We start from the raw sequence: 14,072 nt of genomic DNA, 5'->3' as shown, positions 1-14,072 counted from the left end.
TGGTGTGCACTAAGACCATGGCCATGCAGCATCCTGGCCCCACCTGTTTATATCTCATCTCACATTATCTGCTTGATCTGATTTATGGTTTGGATGCAACATTTGTGGGCATGAGGACTGAGCTAAGCTGAATTTAGCAGATGCATTTTGGTTTTGTGTCTCTGTAGTAGTTCTTGGAGGAAGGTGGAGAATGCTTAGAGGAGGCAGAAGCTCCTGACTCTGAGAGGAGTTTGTGAAATCCTCTGAGAGGATTTGTCTTTATGCCTGTAGAGTAGTTGCACCATAGCTCTTGAACTGCAACCATACTTTCTCATTGATTTACTGCTGCTGCTGATAACTTAGAATCTCCAGCCTTTAGAAACCTACCCTACATCCCTTCTCCTTTATGTGGAGTATAATAGGACCTCTCCTGGATAATAAGACCTTTAAAATATTATATGTACTGTGGTGTTTGTCAGCAAGATCATCACAGAGCCAAGACCCTGCTGTTTGCTGACTGTCTTGTACTGTAGCTGTCTGAACCAGGTTTTGAAACATTATCAGGAGTGATAAATGACTGTGGTAGGGAAATGTTACATTGGATAATTAAATGTGGTTACCCAGTTCCATGCTATTAGTGTGACTTTATTAAACCCAGATTGTGGAGAGAACCCAGGAATACGTGTGCTGACTGAGCTTAGGCTTCCTGGTGAGGTTATTAAGATAGCAACTCAGAAATGTTTCTAGCCTTGCAGTGAAGCATGCAGGAATGATTCTGGAGAGCTGGAAGGACAGTCCGACCCGTTGCCAAAAGACATCAGACCCCATTGTCTGCCTTCACTGAGGGCTGGGATCTCTGATCTTGTTGTCCCATACACAGATTTCCTACCTAATAATCATAGAATGGTTTGTATTGGAAGGGACCTTTAAAGGTCATCTAGCCCAAACCCCCTTCAATAAGCAGGGACATCTCCACCTAGATCAGGTTGCTCAGAGCCCCATCAAACCTGACTTGAATGTCTGCAGAGTCACCTTTCTGGGCAACCTGTTGCAGTGTGCCACCACTCTCATAGTAAAGAACTTCTTCCCAATGTCCAATCTAAATCACTGGATCATTTAGGTTGGAGAAGGCCTTCAAGATCATCAAATCCAATTGCTAATCCAGCACTGCCAGGTCACCATTGCCTCATGTGCTGTTGCCATAAGCCTTTGCAAGGAGTCCCTCCCCAGCTTCCTTGTACCCCTCTACAAGTACTAGAAGGCCACTCTAAGGTCTCAGAAGCCTTCTCTTTTCCAGCCTGAACAACCCCAAGTCTGTCATCCTGTCTTCATAGGAGAGGTGCAGATTGGATGGATTAGATCCATGGAGCGTAGGTTAAAGTCTTGGTTTAACACAGTTTCATAGCTGCACGTTTAAAGGCGAGTCAGTCCATGACAAAATATTGTGCTAAACGTGTATCCCAGGAGTTCCTTGGGACCAAGTGAGGCCAAGGACACCTTGTCTGAAGAGCTGTGCCAACACAGGGTAAGAACTTAGGTGTTAAACTGATTCAGCACAAAGGGAAGAGATACCAAGAGACACAAAACATAAGGGAGTAGCTGTAGACACAATTAAAGTCGATTCATTAGGAAAGTTAGTTGGCTACGCTGATTTTATTCATGCTGGAGATGTTTCTTGTACTTTTAAGCAGGCTTCTTACTGGAGTTCACAGCAGATGTACCTAAGGATGGTGCAGCACAGCACAGATCTACTTACTGATAGGCTTTTCTTGACCTGAGAGCTCGGGAGCTGAGTATAGCCTCTGGATTTCTCATTCCTTGGCCACCCTGCTGAGACAGACAGCAGGTGATAATGGAGTTTGGCTACTAATGACCACTGTTAGGCTTGAACCTGTGACATGGAGATGAAAGTCTGAGTATTCCATCTCCCATCCCAAATCCATCTTGCTCCCTGCCTTTAAAGGATTTAATTAAATGTTGAATACAGTTAACCAGAAATAGTCCTCTCCTGAGTGCTGCAGAGTGAAACAGCACTTGACAGGAGAAGGCGATACTCTCAGGTAGATTAGAAGAGATTAAGTGTGCTAAATTTTGATTTAACATTCCCTACCTTAACAAAAGAATTCTTGATCTTCACCTATAGATCATGAGACCTGTTTCAGATTTAAGATAAACCTTCACTAGCCATAGCAAGGGTAATAGTGAGTTAGGAATCTCCATCTCGTAGATACGATCCTTAATCCTTCTATGCATTTAATTCTTCCAGAGTCATTGACAACCTACAATCTACACTGCTCTGCAAATCAATTAAAAATGCCTCTGAGATCTTCACTTCTGAGATATTAATTTTATATATTCTTATATATTCATCTGTATTTTGTGGGTCCTTAACATGAGCAAGGGTAGACCTGCACAAGCAGGGGCACCAAGTTGAGCAGCTGGATTTCTGGTACATGTTTTTTCATGCCCATTGGTTAGTAAAAAGGAAAAATAGAAGAAAAAAAGAGATGTGGTGTTGCTTCCTTTTTCTGTGTGAGTGGAGCCAAATAGGATGCTGTTGAGAAAGTGGAGGGAATCTTTGGGTGTATGAAGGAAGAGAAGTTATCGAGAAATACAGCACTGCTGTAGTGCAGTGGAATGACAAATCTCAAATCTTGGGGGGAGATTTAGATTAAGTAGTAGGAAGAAATTCTTCCCCTTGAGGGTGGTGAGACACTGGAACAGGTTGCCCAGAAAAGCTGTGGATGCCCCATTCCTGGAAGTGTTCAAGGCCAAGCTGGATGGGGCCTTTGAGCAACCTGTTTTAATGGAAGGTGTCCCTGCCTATGGTAGAGGCATTGGAACAGCATAATCTTTAAGGCCCTTCCAACCCAAACCATTCTATGATTCCGAGATTTGTTCCTTTTATGACCATGCAAAGCTATGTGAGACCCATTGCCTACCCTGAAACATCAATTAACAAGCACTGTTCACAGGCTCACAGGATATCAGGGGTTGGAAAGGACCTCTAGAGATTGAGTCCAACCCTTCCACCAGAGCAGGACCATAGAATCTAGCACAGGTTGCACAGGAACGCATCCAGATGGGTCTTGAAAGTCTCCAGAAAAGGAGACTCCACAACCTCCCTGGGCAGCCTGTTCTCCTAAACCTCATAACCCCTTCCTTTGTCTCCCTTTCCAAACCAAGCACAAGTTTGCTTCAAAATGACATTTTCTGAGATGGAATTCCTTATTCACCCTATTTCTTTTGTTTTTTTCCCATAACAGATTACTTCTTGACACTTGATGAACCCATGAATAACATCACCACCACCCTTGGCCAGACAGCAGAGCTGCACTGTAAGGTCTCTGGCAATCCTCCTCCGACGGTGCGCTGGCTGAAGAACGACGCGCCGGTTGTCCAGGAGCCCCGGAGGATCTCCTTCCGTGCCACCAGCTATGGGTCCCGTCTGCGCATCAGGAACCTCGACACCACAGACACTGGCTACTTTCAGTGCGTGGCCACCAATGGCAGGAAGACTGTTTCTACAACTGGTGTGCTCTTTGTCAAATTTGGTGAGTTCTGTCCTTTGAAAATGGTCAAACTCTTTAGGCAGAGCTCTGGAGAAAGCTGTCTTTATCTGTTGAAAATTAACACGCTGAGGTAGTTGAATGTAGAGCTGTTTGGGTTGCAAGGGACCTTTAAAAGTCATCTACTTCAAGCTCCCAGTAGTCAGCAGGGATGTCTGCAGCTGGACCAGTTTGCTCAGAGCCCCATACAACCTGACCTGGAGTGCCTCTAGAGATGGGGCATCTCCCCATCTCTGGGCAACCTGGACCAGGGTCTCATCACCCTCAGCATTAGAAATGTCTTCCTTCTTTCCAGTCTGAATCTCCTTCTTTGAGTTCAAACCATCACCCCTTGTCCTATCACAGCAGGCCCTGTCCCCAGCTTTCTGATCAGCCCCTCTGAGTACTGGCAGGCCACCAGAAAATCTCCCTGGAGCCTTCTCTTCTCCAACCACAACTGAACACTCCCAACTCTCAGCCTGGCCTCCCATCATTGCTGTGGCCTCCTCTGGCCCTGCTATGACAGGTCCATGTCTCTGCTGTACTGAGGATTCTAGATCTGACTCCAGCACTGCAGATGGGGTCTTAGCAGAACAGAGTAGAGGGGCAGAATCCCCTGCCTCCACTTGCTGCCATCGCTGGCTGGGGATCAGCCCAGAACTCGGTTGGCTTCTGGGCTGTGAGCGCACGGTGCTGGCTCATGTCACCACAGTAGTATCAAACAACCTGACTCAGCCTGTTTCTGGGAGCAGCCCTAGTATGGGAGCGTTTCCTCTCTGCCTGTTTGCTCAGTGGAGATGCCCATGTTCCCAGCCATAGCAGTGGCTTTTACTATATAAAAGCCTCCTGGAAGCAGGAGTTAAGGACAGGGTCACTGCATAGCGATGTTCATTGATCTGCTACCTGAGTGGATTCAGACAAAGGAGAAAAAATATTTAATTCTCAAGTATCTCAGAGACCTCCTTTGTCTTGAGTAAGTGAGAAATTTCAGCTTGCAGTATGGATTTGGGCCATTTTAATGAGCTATATAAATCTTTCAGGTAAAATAAGCACTTTTTCTTCAAAGTTTATATTGGGATAATTGCCTTCAGAGCTGATCTTATGACTGAGAGGATTCTAAACAAGAAACACATTTTGTGTGTCTTCTCCTTCACCTCCTCAGGGGGAAATAATTCACTGAGGTGAAGATGTTCACACAGAATCCTAGTTAATCCTCTTAGGAACTGGGCAAATAAGACACAATGAATGATGTATGTGAGGAGTTTGAGAGCCTCTTTTCATAAATCTTCTACATTTTCTAAATTCTAACAAGAAATTAATCACTAGATGTTCTCATCAGGCAGTTGTCTTTTAGCTTGTAGCCCAGAAGGCAAATTGAATCCTAGGCTGCATTAAGAGGAGTGTGGCCAGCAGGTCAAGAGAGGTGATTCTGCCCCTTGACTCTGCTCTTGTGAGACCCCACCTCGAATACTGTGTCCCCTTCTGGTGACCCCAGCATAAGAAGGACACAGAGCTGTTGGAGCGAGTCCAGAGGAGGGCCACAAAGATAATCCAAGGGCTGGAACACCTCTGTTGTGAAGATAGGCTGAGGGAGCTGGAGTTGTTCATCCTGAAGGAGAGAAGACTTCAGAGGGATCTTATAGCTGCCTTCCAACACCTGAAAGGATCCTACAGGAAGGCTGGAGAGAGACTTTTCATAAGGGTGTCCAATGACAGGACAATGGGGAATGGTTTGAAGCTGAGGGATAGTAGGTTTAGATTGGACCTTAGGAAGAAGTTCTCCAGTGTGAGGGTGGTGAGACTCTGGAATAGGCTGCCCGGGGAGGCTGTGGATGCCTCCTCCCTGGGGGTGTTCAAGGCCAGGCTGGATGAGTCCTTGAGCAGCTGAGTCTAGTTGAGAGGTGTCACTGCCCTTGTCAGGGAGGTTGGAGTAGATGATCTCCAAGGTCCCTCCCAGCCTAAGCCATTCTGTGTTTATTCTATGATCTGAAACGCTGGGAAATATACTTTTAAGGACACTCCTGTGGAAATCAGGGAGTATTTTTCTTATTAATGATCAGAGCAATATTGAATCTCACAATTGGGTTTCTGGAGGAAATACTCATTAGTGTGAACGGCCCTGAAATCTCCTGCTGACTCCTCAGCCTGTGCTACGCTCCAGCCCGCTCAGCCCTTCCAGTAGCTGCCAAAATGGAAACACCCAGGGCAGGAACAACAAAACCTTCCCAGCCAGAGCCTGCTGAGGCCAGAGCAAATTCAATCGATGCCTCTTAATCAGCTCTAGGATGAATTCCCTGATAAGTAATGAAGATTGATAGGGGGAAATGGGGCTGTTTTCTCCCAGTTAAAGTTACAACATGCTTTTGTACAAGCCTCCTGTGGTTTGCTTTAACCTTCTCTGTGGTGGCCCAAGACACAGTTGAAATGTAGGATGAATGTGTCACCTGTTCATTGTCCTCATCTTCAGGATAGAGCCTTGTCTTTGGTACTAACTGTGACTCGTCTGCTGAACTCCATAAACCACATCCAACACGACAGGCTGTTACTTTTATCTTTTAAAAGCTTTTCAAAAGCTTCCTGCTTGCTACCTCGCCGTAACTCATCGCGCTGTTTTCCTTCTGTCATTTCTCCAGGTCCCCCGCCAACAGCGAGCCCAGGATCATCGTAAGTTGTTTCATGTCTCTTCTGTTGATTCATTAATCTTGCATTTCAGCAGTCAGAAGTTCATTTTTCATCTTGCCTGACAGCAGCACTTTTGCATTCCGCTTTGATTCAGATAGTGTGGTAATTTATTATAACCGAACTATCTGTCTCGTAGATAGATGTTATCATGTCAGCTCCTATTTCTTACCCTAGACTTCTTAATTTCCAATATGATTGCCTTGAGATCCTCTGGTGCCTTCAGTTCTTGGAACTGATTTTGGTGTATACCTACAGGTATAAGTAGAAATTGATCTTCATACGTTTCATGACCCAACTGGGAAAATATTTATCACTATAAGTAAATTTTACTACCTGTGGGCTTCTTACTGATTTTAAGGGGACTGATGGTCATAAACTGTATCTATATCCATCTGTACCTGCATTAGTAAACTGTCTTAAAATGGAGTTTTTAAAGATAAAGTATGTGGGTGGGATTAGTAGCCATTTTTCCAACAGTTCCCTGTATCCTGGAGCTCAGGTTTGGCTCCTGCTACTGGGTCTGTGCAGTATCTTGACAGTGGAGCTTCTTTCTTTGGTAGCTTTTCAGAAGGCATGTTTATCATCCTCTCTCCTTTCAAGATACATGATCACCTTGCTCACCTTTTGTAGTCCCTTATTATTTTCAAGTGTGGCTTCAACTGTTGTGACGCTTGAAATCAATTTTGTGGTGGTGTGTCCAGCTAATTCACATCTTGCTGGTGGGGAAAGCTGCGCTGTTAGAGGACGAACAAAGTACCAACTAAAACATAAAATTGTTAATACAATACAAAGGATGCAGAAGCTTTGGGATGTGAATGTTCCTGACTGTCCTTAGTGCAGGATCATTCACAAAGTATTGCAGAGGATATAAATCAAGGGAAGCATCTGCCCACAAAAGGACGTGCTAGGATGCCCTCTAATGGAACATCATAAAATGTGGTTTTGTCTTCCCTTTTGAAAGCATCTGGCATGGAGTTACTGAGATGGTTTTGGAAGGGGAGCTTGTTGCTTGGACTTAAGTTCTGTGTTCTCAGGAGGAAAGCTTCATAGTGCTGGGGGAAGTGGGGGCTGTTGTGCTCGTTAGCAGTTTGGAGAGTTAGTGAATGAGTTGAGAAGATGCGTATTTTGTGTCTGCTTCCACCCAATTTGGAGTTTCTGAAATTGCTGAAGTTAAGCAACACACCTTTAGTAGTTAGAAACACACAGGAGAGCAGTGTAAGCACAGAAAGCAGAGACCTCTGCTGGAATGTCACTGTCCAGGCTGCTCAGGATTGCCTCTCTTCTTTAAAACTACATAGATTTGGGAACATTTTTCCATTTTTCTTTCTGGCAACGTTTTGGGTTTGCTTTTGCCCCCCTGCAGGACATATGATTTTACATTGGTTAAATCATAGAATCAGTTGGGTTGAACGAGACTTTAAACATCATCCAGTTCCAACTCCCTTGCCATGGACAAGGACGCCTCCTACTAGATAAGGTTGTGAAGGTCCCATCCAACCTGGCCTTGAACACTCCCAGGGTTGGAGCTTCCAGAACGCCTTTGGGCAATCTGTTCCACCACCCTCATAGTGAAGAACTACTTCCTAATATCCAACCTAAATCTACCCTGCTCTAGTTCCAAACCATTGTCCCTTGTCCCAGTGCTACAAGCCTTCATAAACAGTCCCTCCCCAGCTTTCTTGTAGACCCCCTTCTGGCACAGGAAGGCCACTAGAAGGTCTCCCTAGAGCCTTTTCTTCTGCACAGCCAATGACAGCTTAAAAATAAAGAAGTTAAATGGGTGCCTTCTGTAAAAATTTGCTTTGCAAAGCAGTCTGAAGTGAAAATGAAGGAAAGTCCAGCTGAAGGATAAGGACATGAAGAACCCAAGTGTGTAAAGCTCTGACTGACCTGAACATCCTTCCTTCAACTCACTTGTGTTTGGCAAAGGTCAGCTTTAAAGGCCTTATCTGCAAGGCCATGGAGTTACATTCCATTAACATGCTCTGCTGTTCTGACATAGCTTGAACGTGCTGCTTTTGTTAAAACAAAACCCCACAAGCCAAGAAGCCAGGCTCCTGCTTTATAAATAAATCATTATTTTATCTTCTGTGTAGCCGGAAGGTGCTCCAGATACAGCGGCAGCTACAAGCAGCTCAGAGAGCTGTGGGGAGAGTGCCAGTGCCTTTTCCCACAATCCGGATGTGTGCCCAGGAACCTGGCTGGAATACTTTCCGTAAAGTAGATGGTGTCAAGGGCACCTCCACAACAGACAGGGCTCTGGGGAGGGGCCACTTCTGGCAGATAAGTCAAGTCCTGCAGGCTTCTGGTGCAAGAGGCCACCATCAGCTACTTTAGCCCCTTCTTTCTTCCCTGGATTGTATGAACAAAAAGTCAGATTGAATTGGTTGCATGGTTTGAGAAAGATCGTTGAATCATAGAATTGTTTTGATTGGAAAAGACCTCCAAGATCATTGAATCCCACCACCAACCCAACATCACCATGGTCATTAAACCATGTCCTGAAGTGCCATGTCCACGCATTTCTTGAACACTTCCTGGGACGGTGACTCCACCACTTCCCTGGGCAGCATGTTCCAGATCAAAGGGAGCATTTTGCTACTAAACCCATGTCTTAGAATCATGGAATGGTAGGAGTTGGAAGAGACCTCCTGAAATCATTGAGTCCAAGCCTTCTGCCAGAGTAGAATCACCTGGGACAGGTCACCAAGGAATGCATCCAGATGGGTCTTGAAAGTCTAAGTTTGGGGCGTGGATATTTGTGTGTGTGTGTATGGATCTTGTACTCACCTGGATATTATAGAATTTCTTTGGTTGGAAGAGAACTTCAACTTGAAATCAACCTATTCTTGAACTCTATCAAGCCTGGGGCTAAACCATGTCCCTCAGCACCACATCTTTGTGTCTTTAATCATCTCCAGGGATGGGGATTCAACCACCTCCCTAGGGAGCCTGTTTCAATGTTTGAGACCTCTTTCAGTGAAGACGATTCTTCTAATGTCCAACCTAATCATCCCCTGATGCAATTTGAGGCCATTTCTTGTCCCTTCAGCTGTACCCATCACTTCTAGAAATGTTCAGAAAGGTCATAACTTTAACATTGCTTTTGAGGTTTCCATACTATAGTTCACTTTGAAACTCAGTTATTATCCATCGTCCATGGCAAGGTTTGGACCTTTAAGAATGTGGAAGTGTGTATCTTAACCTCAGGTCTCTGTGGTTGTTAGAGAGATGGAGATCACAAAGGGCTGAGCTCAGAGCACAATACCTTCAAAGAAGAGAATTTAATGTAACAATAGAGATGCTTTGACCTGGAAAAAATGGTTTTGTGCCCAATCTTTTCCTTTATTATTGTCCTTCTTTTCTCGTTCTGTATTGTTTGCACTGCCCGGAGCAATGGCCTTAGGCTTGCCCTCAACTTCACCCACTCCAGGAGAAATCCTGGACACAAATCACTGAAATTAAAGAAGAAGCAGAACTCTTGCACTCAATTTGTAACCTGCCACATATAGTAGGAAAGAAAATAAAACCACTATTTTGCATGATCCAGTCTGCAAAAGAGTTCAACAAACCCTGCTGGAGTGTTGTCCACTGGGAAGAGTTCAGGGCAAGGCTCTGTATATCGTGTAAATTATTTATTTACACACAACCCCCCTCCCTGAATTTCTTTGTACAAACCCAAATTCTTTACAGTGAGGGTGGTGAGACACTGGAACAGGTTTCCCAGAGAGGTTGTGGGACCCTGGAGGTGTTCAAGGCTAGGTTGGATGAGGTGTCCTCTGCAGCGGGATTGGAACTAGAGGATATTTAAGGTTGTGGTAGCCAGACCAACTAAGTTAGAAGCTGTATTTACAAGCACAAACTACACTCTACAATGGAATGCAATGAATATGTACAAAATATACAGTATTTACAATACTATACAGATATTTGCAATTAGCAAACAACACGAAAAAAACCCTGGCCAAAAGACCCGGGAAGCCGTTCCACTGCCCCCCGCAAGGCCCCCTGTCCCAACAGAGAGAGAGAGGAGTTGAGAGAGAAAAAGTGGTGGGTTAGAGGGTTAGACTTATCCCAAGGCCAGCCAGAAGCATGTTATCTTCTCCTGGGCAAACCAAACAGCCAAGATCAGAAGAGAAGAGAAAAGGAAATGGGAATGTGAAGAATTGTTATGATACAGCTTCTCTTATCCCAGACATTTCTCCAATGAATTTGTTTAGAATAATCTTCTGTTTTCCTTTTTACACCCAATACTGATTTATTTATATTTTTCTACTTTTCTGCTCAAAATCTGCAGCTAAATTTTAAAGGCATAGCCTGAAGCTACCACAAAGGTCCTTTCCAACCCAGCCTATGATTCTATGGTTTATTCTGTTGTGAAGAATTTTCAACAAGTTTAACCTACAGTTGAAATATGTAACTCAGCAACCCAAATATTTGACTTCATTATAGGAGAAGCATCAGAAGAATGGTACCTTTTATAAGTATTCTGTAAGTTTGCAAGACACAGTGTTTTAGGTTGTAGAGGAGAAAAATGTCTAGCTCATCAGTGTTCCGGGATGCACAGTGGTTACTGTGCAGCAGAGAGACAACAGCATGAATGTAAGTCAGACTGGATGTGCATACCACGGACTGGCACCTCCCAAGTAGAGTATATATAGTTCTTATGTCAGTATTGCTCTTAAACAGTCCTTTTATTCTTAATGGAGTCTTTTCTCTATATATAACCTAAATATGGTATTGTTTTGTTCTTTATTTAACTGCTGGGAATGAGGAGAGGAGAAGAGAGGAGGAAAAGGAGAGAGAAGAGGGCTGTAATTTTAAGGGGCATTTGATTCATAAAATCAAATGGGGTTTGTGATTCCCAGAAATAGCTTGCCAGGCTTGAGAAACCACAAATCCCACGGGATTCTCCCATCCTCTTTTTTTCAGTGATTAAGGGTTTGTTTTGTTTGTTTGGTTTGTTTTGTTTTTGTTTTTTTCCAGTTAAACACATCTGGGTATTTTAGTAAAACATCTTTTATACAGTGGCTCTGTGTGGCTGGATGTCAGCGTGGTTCCTTCAGTGAGAAAATGCATAAAAACTAGCCAGCATCCAGGGGAGACGTGGCCAACTGTGTATTTGATTGTGGATCTCAAAGAGCAACAGATTTTCCCCTTTTGGCCATACAAGCTCAATTTTATAGAATTAAAAAAAAAAAAAGCCAATAAAGAGGCAGATTCACCAGAAAACCGCTGCAGCACCTTCCTGACACCAATTTCCCTGCTGCAGCCTGCTGCCTACTCACAGCATCTGGCACCCCAGGGCTTCTACACCCAGGCTGGGCACCAGACCTGACTGCCAGGATCTTAGTGAAGGATATGGTATCTCCCATAATATCCTCCATAAGGAAGCTTAGGAGTTGTGGGTTAGATGAGTGGACAGTGAGACGGATTGACAACTGGCCAAATGACCAGAACTTGAAGGGTTGGGATCAGCAGTGCAGGGTCTAGTTGGGGGTCTGTAGCTTGTGGTTTTTCTCAGGGGTCCATACTGGGTCCAGTCTTGTCCAGCATCTTCATCAGTGAGCTGGATGAAGGAACAGTGCCCTCAGCAAGTTTTCTGATGATACAAAGCTGGGAGGAGTAGTTGGCACACACTCGCAGTTGAGTGAGACTTGGACAGACTGGAGAGTTCAGTAGAGGGAGCTTCATGAAGTTCAACAAGGGCAAGTGCTGCACCTGGGGAGGAATAAGCCCCTCCACCAGTACAGGTGAGGGGTTGACCTGCTGGAAAGCAGCTCTTCAGAGAGGGATCTGGGAGGACAAACTCACCATTGGCTAGCAATGTGCTCTGGTTGCCAAGAAAGCCAATGGTGTCTCCTAGGGTGCATTAGGAAGAGTGTGTCCAGTGGGTTGAGGGAGGTTCTCCACCCCCTTTACTCTGCCCTAGTGAGGTCACATCTGGAGTATTGTGTCCAGTTTGGGGTTTTCCAGTTCAAGAAAGACAAGGAACTATTGGAGGGTTACAAAGATGCTGAGGGGACTGGAGCATCTCTCTTGCTAGGAGAGGCTGAAAGACCTGGAGATGCCTGAGATGGGATCTTATGTGGTTCTGTGAAGAGGTTTAGTTTCCAGTCCTGTAAGATGGTTTTTGGCTATGGCTGTTGCTTTGTGACAATGGAAATTTTGAATGAGGACTGAAGGTAAGTCCTACAAGGTTTGATCTTTGGTATCCCCACTGCGTGTTGCTACAATAGTTTGTACCTGTGGCACGTAGGATCTGTGGCACAGAGCTGGAGTGAGATATTCTGTGTGGGGACCAAGATAAATATTTTTTTGCAACAAAATCACACAGTCTGAAGATGAAGCCTGAGTGGCTGCTGCTGACGGAAGCCATGGTACATTCTCCTGCATTACTTCACTCCAGTGAAAATAATACTCCATTAGTCTGGCCAGGCTTTGAGAGTCAGGTTATCTGCTGTGAACATGCCAGTCATGGAACTGAAATGTTTCCAGGACTTGTCCTCTTTACTAGGTCTTTCATCTGGTGCACACTTATCTGCTGTGCCACCATCTCACCTTTTCCTTTGTTCTAATTATTCTGCTGTGATTTTCTTTGTGACATTCCTGTAGCATCATGAGCAATAAGTTGACTGCCAAGGCACCAGGGTGTATGGTGTAGAAGGGGACATGCTCTCGGAGTTTCCTGAGCAAGCAAAAATGAATGAAAACCTCTGAGTAATCGTAGTACAGGATTTAGGAAGCCATATTTGTGTCTTGTATTAAATAAATTAGTTATAGAGAGTGTTTTAGTGCATTTTATCTACCTCAAGGTGCTTAGGTAGCTAAATATACCCATTATCTGAGAATTCCAGGATCCTTTGCCTCCTTACCACCTCTTATCTCCCAGACCACACATGGGAAACTGTGCCAGCCTAAGATTAAAAGTCTGTTTCAGTTGCCTTAACTGACACTGCGCCTTCAGGTGCAGCTAAAGTCACCCTGGTCACCTTGTCTGGGTTGGACACCCTGGGGTGGTTTGCCCAAGCTACTGTATGTGTAGCCTGTAACAGAATGAGAATGGAGCTCTGGAGACACAGACCCAAACCTGTGCCACTGAATTATTGTTCTTGTCTGCTGTGGCCATGTATCATCCACTGGTTTTCATGTGAGTAATGCCACAACAATCTAAGCTCTTTGCCACAGAGCTCTTACTGGTAGGGTGGCTTCAATGGTATTTGTGTGTGTGTGTGTGTGTGTGTGTGTGTGCTGCAATAAGCCTACAGAAGAGAAACTGGCCTGTAGTTTGGAGACAGAATGACCTCAAAAAGTGCTTTTCACTTTTGAAAGGGTAGCTGATAAATACTTTTCCCAATTTTAGCTGAAGCATTCTGCTCTTACCTGCCTGTAGCACAAAGAGAAAGCCCTTCTGTCTTCACGTGGCACAAAAGACAGGTATGACACAATATGGAGCCATGGTTGTATTACCTGAAAACAAAGTAATCACATTCATGTCAATATTTTTTGAAGTGGAGAGGGAGAAGGGAGATCAGTACATTATGACTGGGCCATGGGGAGCCTAATGTGTTTTTATAATACAAGGGAAAAGACAATGTGCTCTTAAGAGCTGGAGTTGTTTTCACCCTGCACAGGATCACCCATAGCAACTGTGTCTGCAAATAAATCTTTGGTGTAGATATGGCCTTTGTGGAATGCTAGAGCTAGTATTGGAAGAATATTTGGACTTCTGTTTCTTCAAGGCTTTAATACCACCCAGTTGCATGGCCAGTAACTGCTGACTTTGCACATAGGATTTGTAGCATGACCTCAGGAGACCAAGGAAGTTGAAACCTTGACTCCAGCACTCATCCTTAAGCTAGG

The 14,072-nt window shown here is 44.5% G+C and overlaps 1 protein-coding gene across 1 annotated transcript in view; it reads left to right on the top strand.

Annotated features, from left to right (window-relative positions):
* The window catches only part of ROR1 (receptor tyrosine kinase like orphan receptor 1), a 209,599-nt gene that overhangs the window by 154,134 nt on the left and 41,393 nt on the right, over positions 1-14,072 (top strand). Inside the window, exons 3-4 of the mRNA XM_054165545.1 lie at positions 3,246-3,533; positions 6,161-6,191. Of these exons, the coding sequence (XP_054021520.1) occupies positions 3,246-3,533; positions 6,161-6,191 (319 nt within the window). The remainder of the gene's footprint in view (positions 1-3,245; positions 3,534-6,160; positions 6,192-14,072) is intronic.

Source organism: Dryobates pubescens, chromosome 11 (assembly GCF_014839835.1).
Source record: "Dryobates pubescens isolate bDryPub1 chromosome 11, bDryPub1.pri, whole genome shotgun sequence".
NCBI lineage: Eukaryota > Metazoa > Chordata > Aves > Piciformes > Picidae > Dryobates > Dryobates pubescens.
This window is presented reverse-complemented; position numbering and strand designations above follow the sequence as displayed.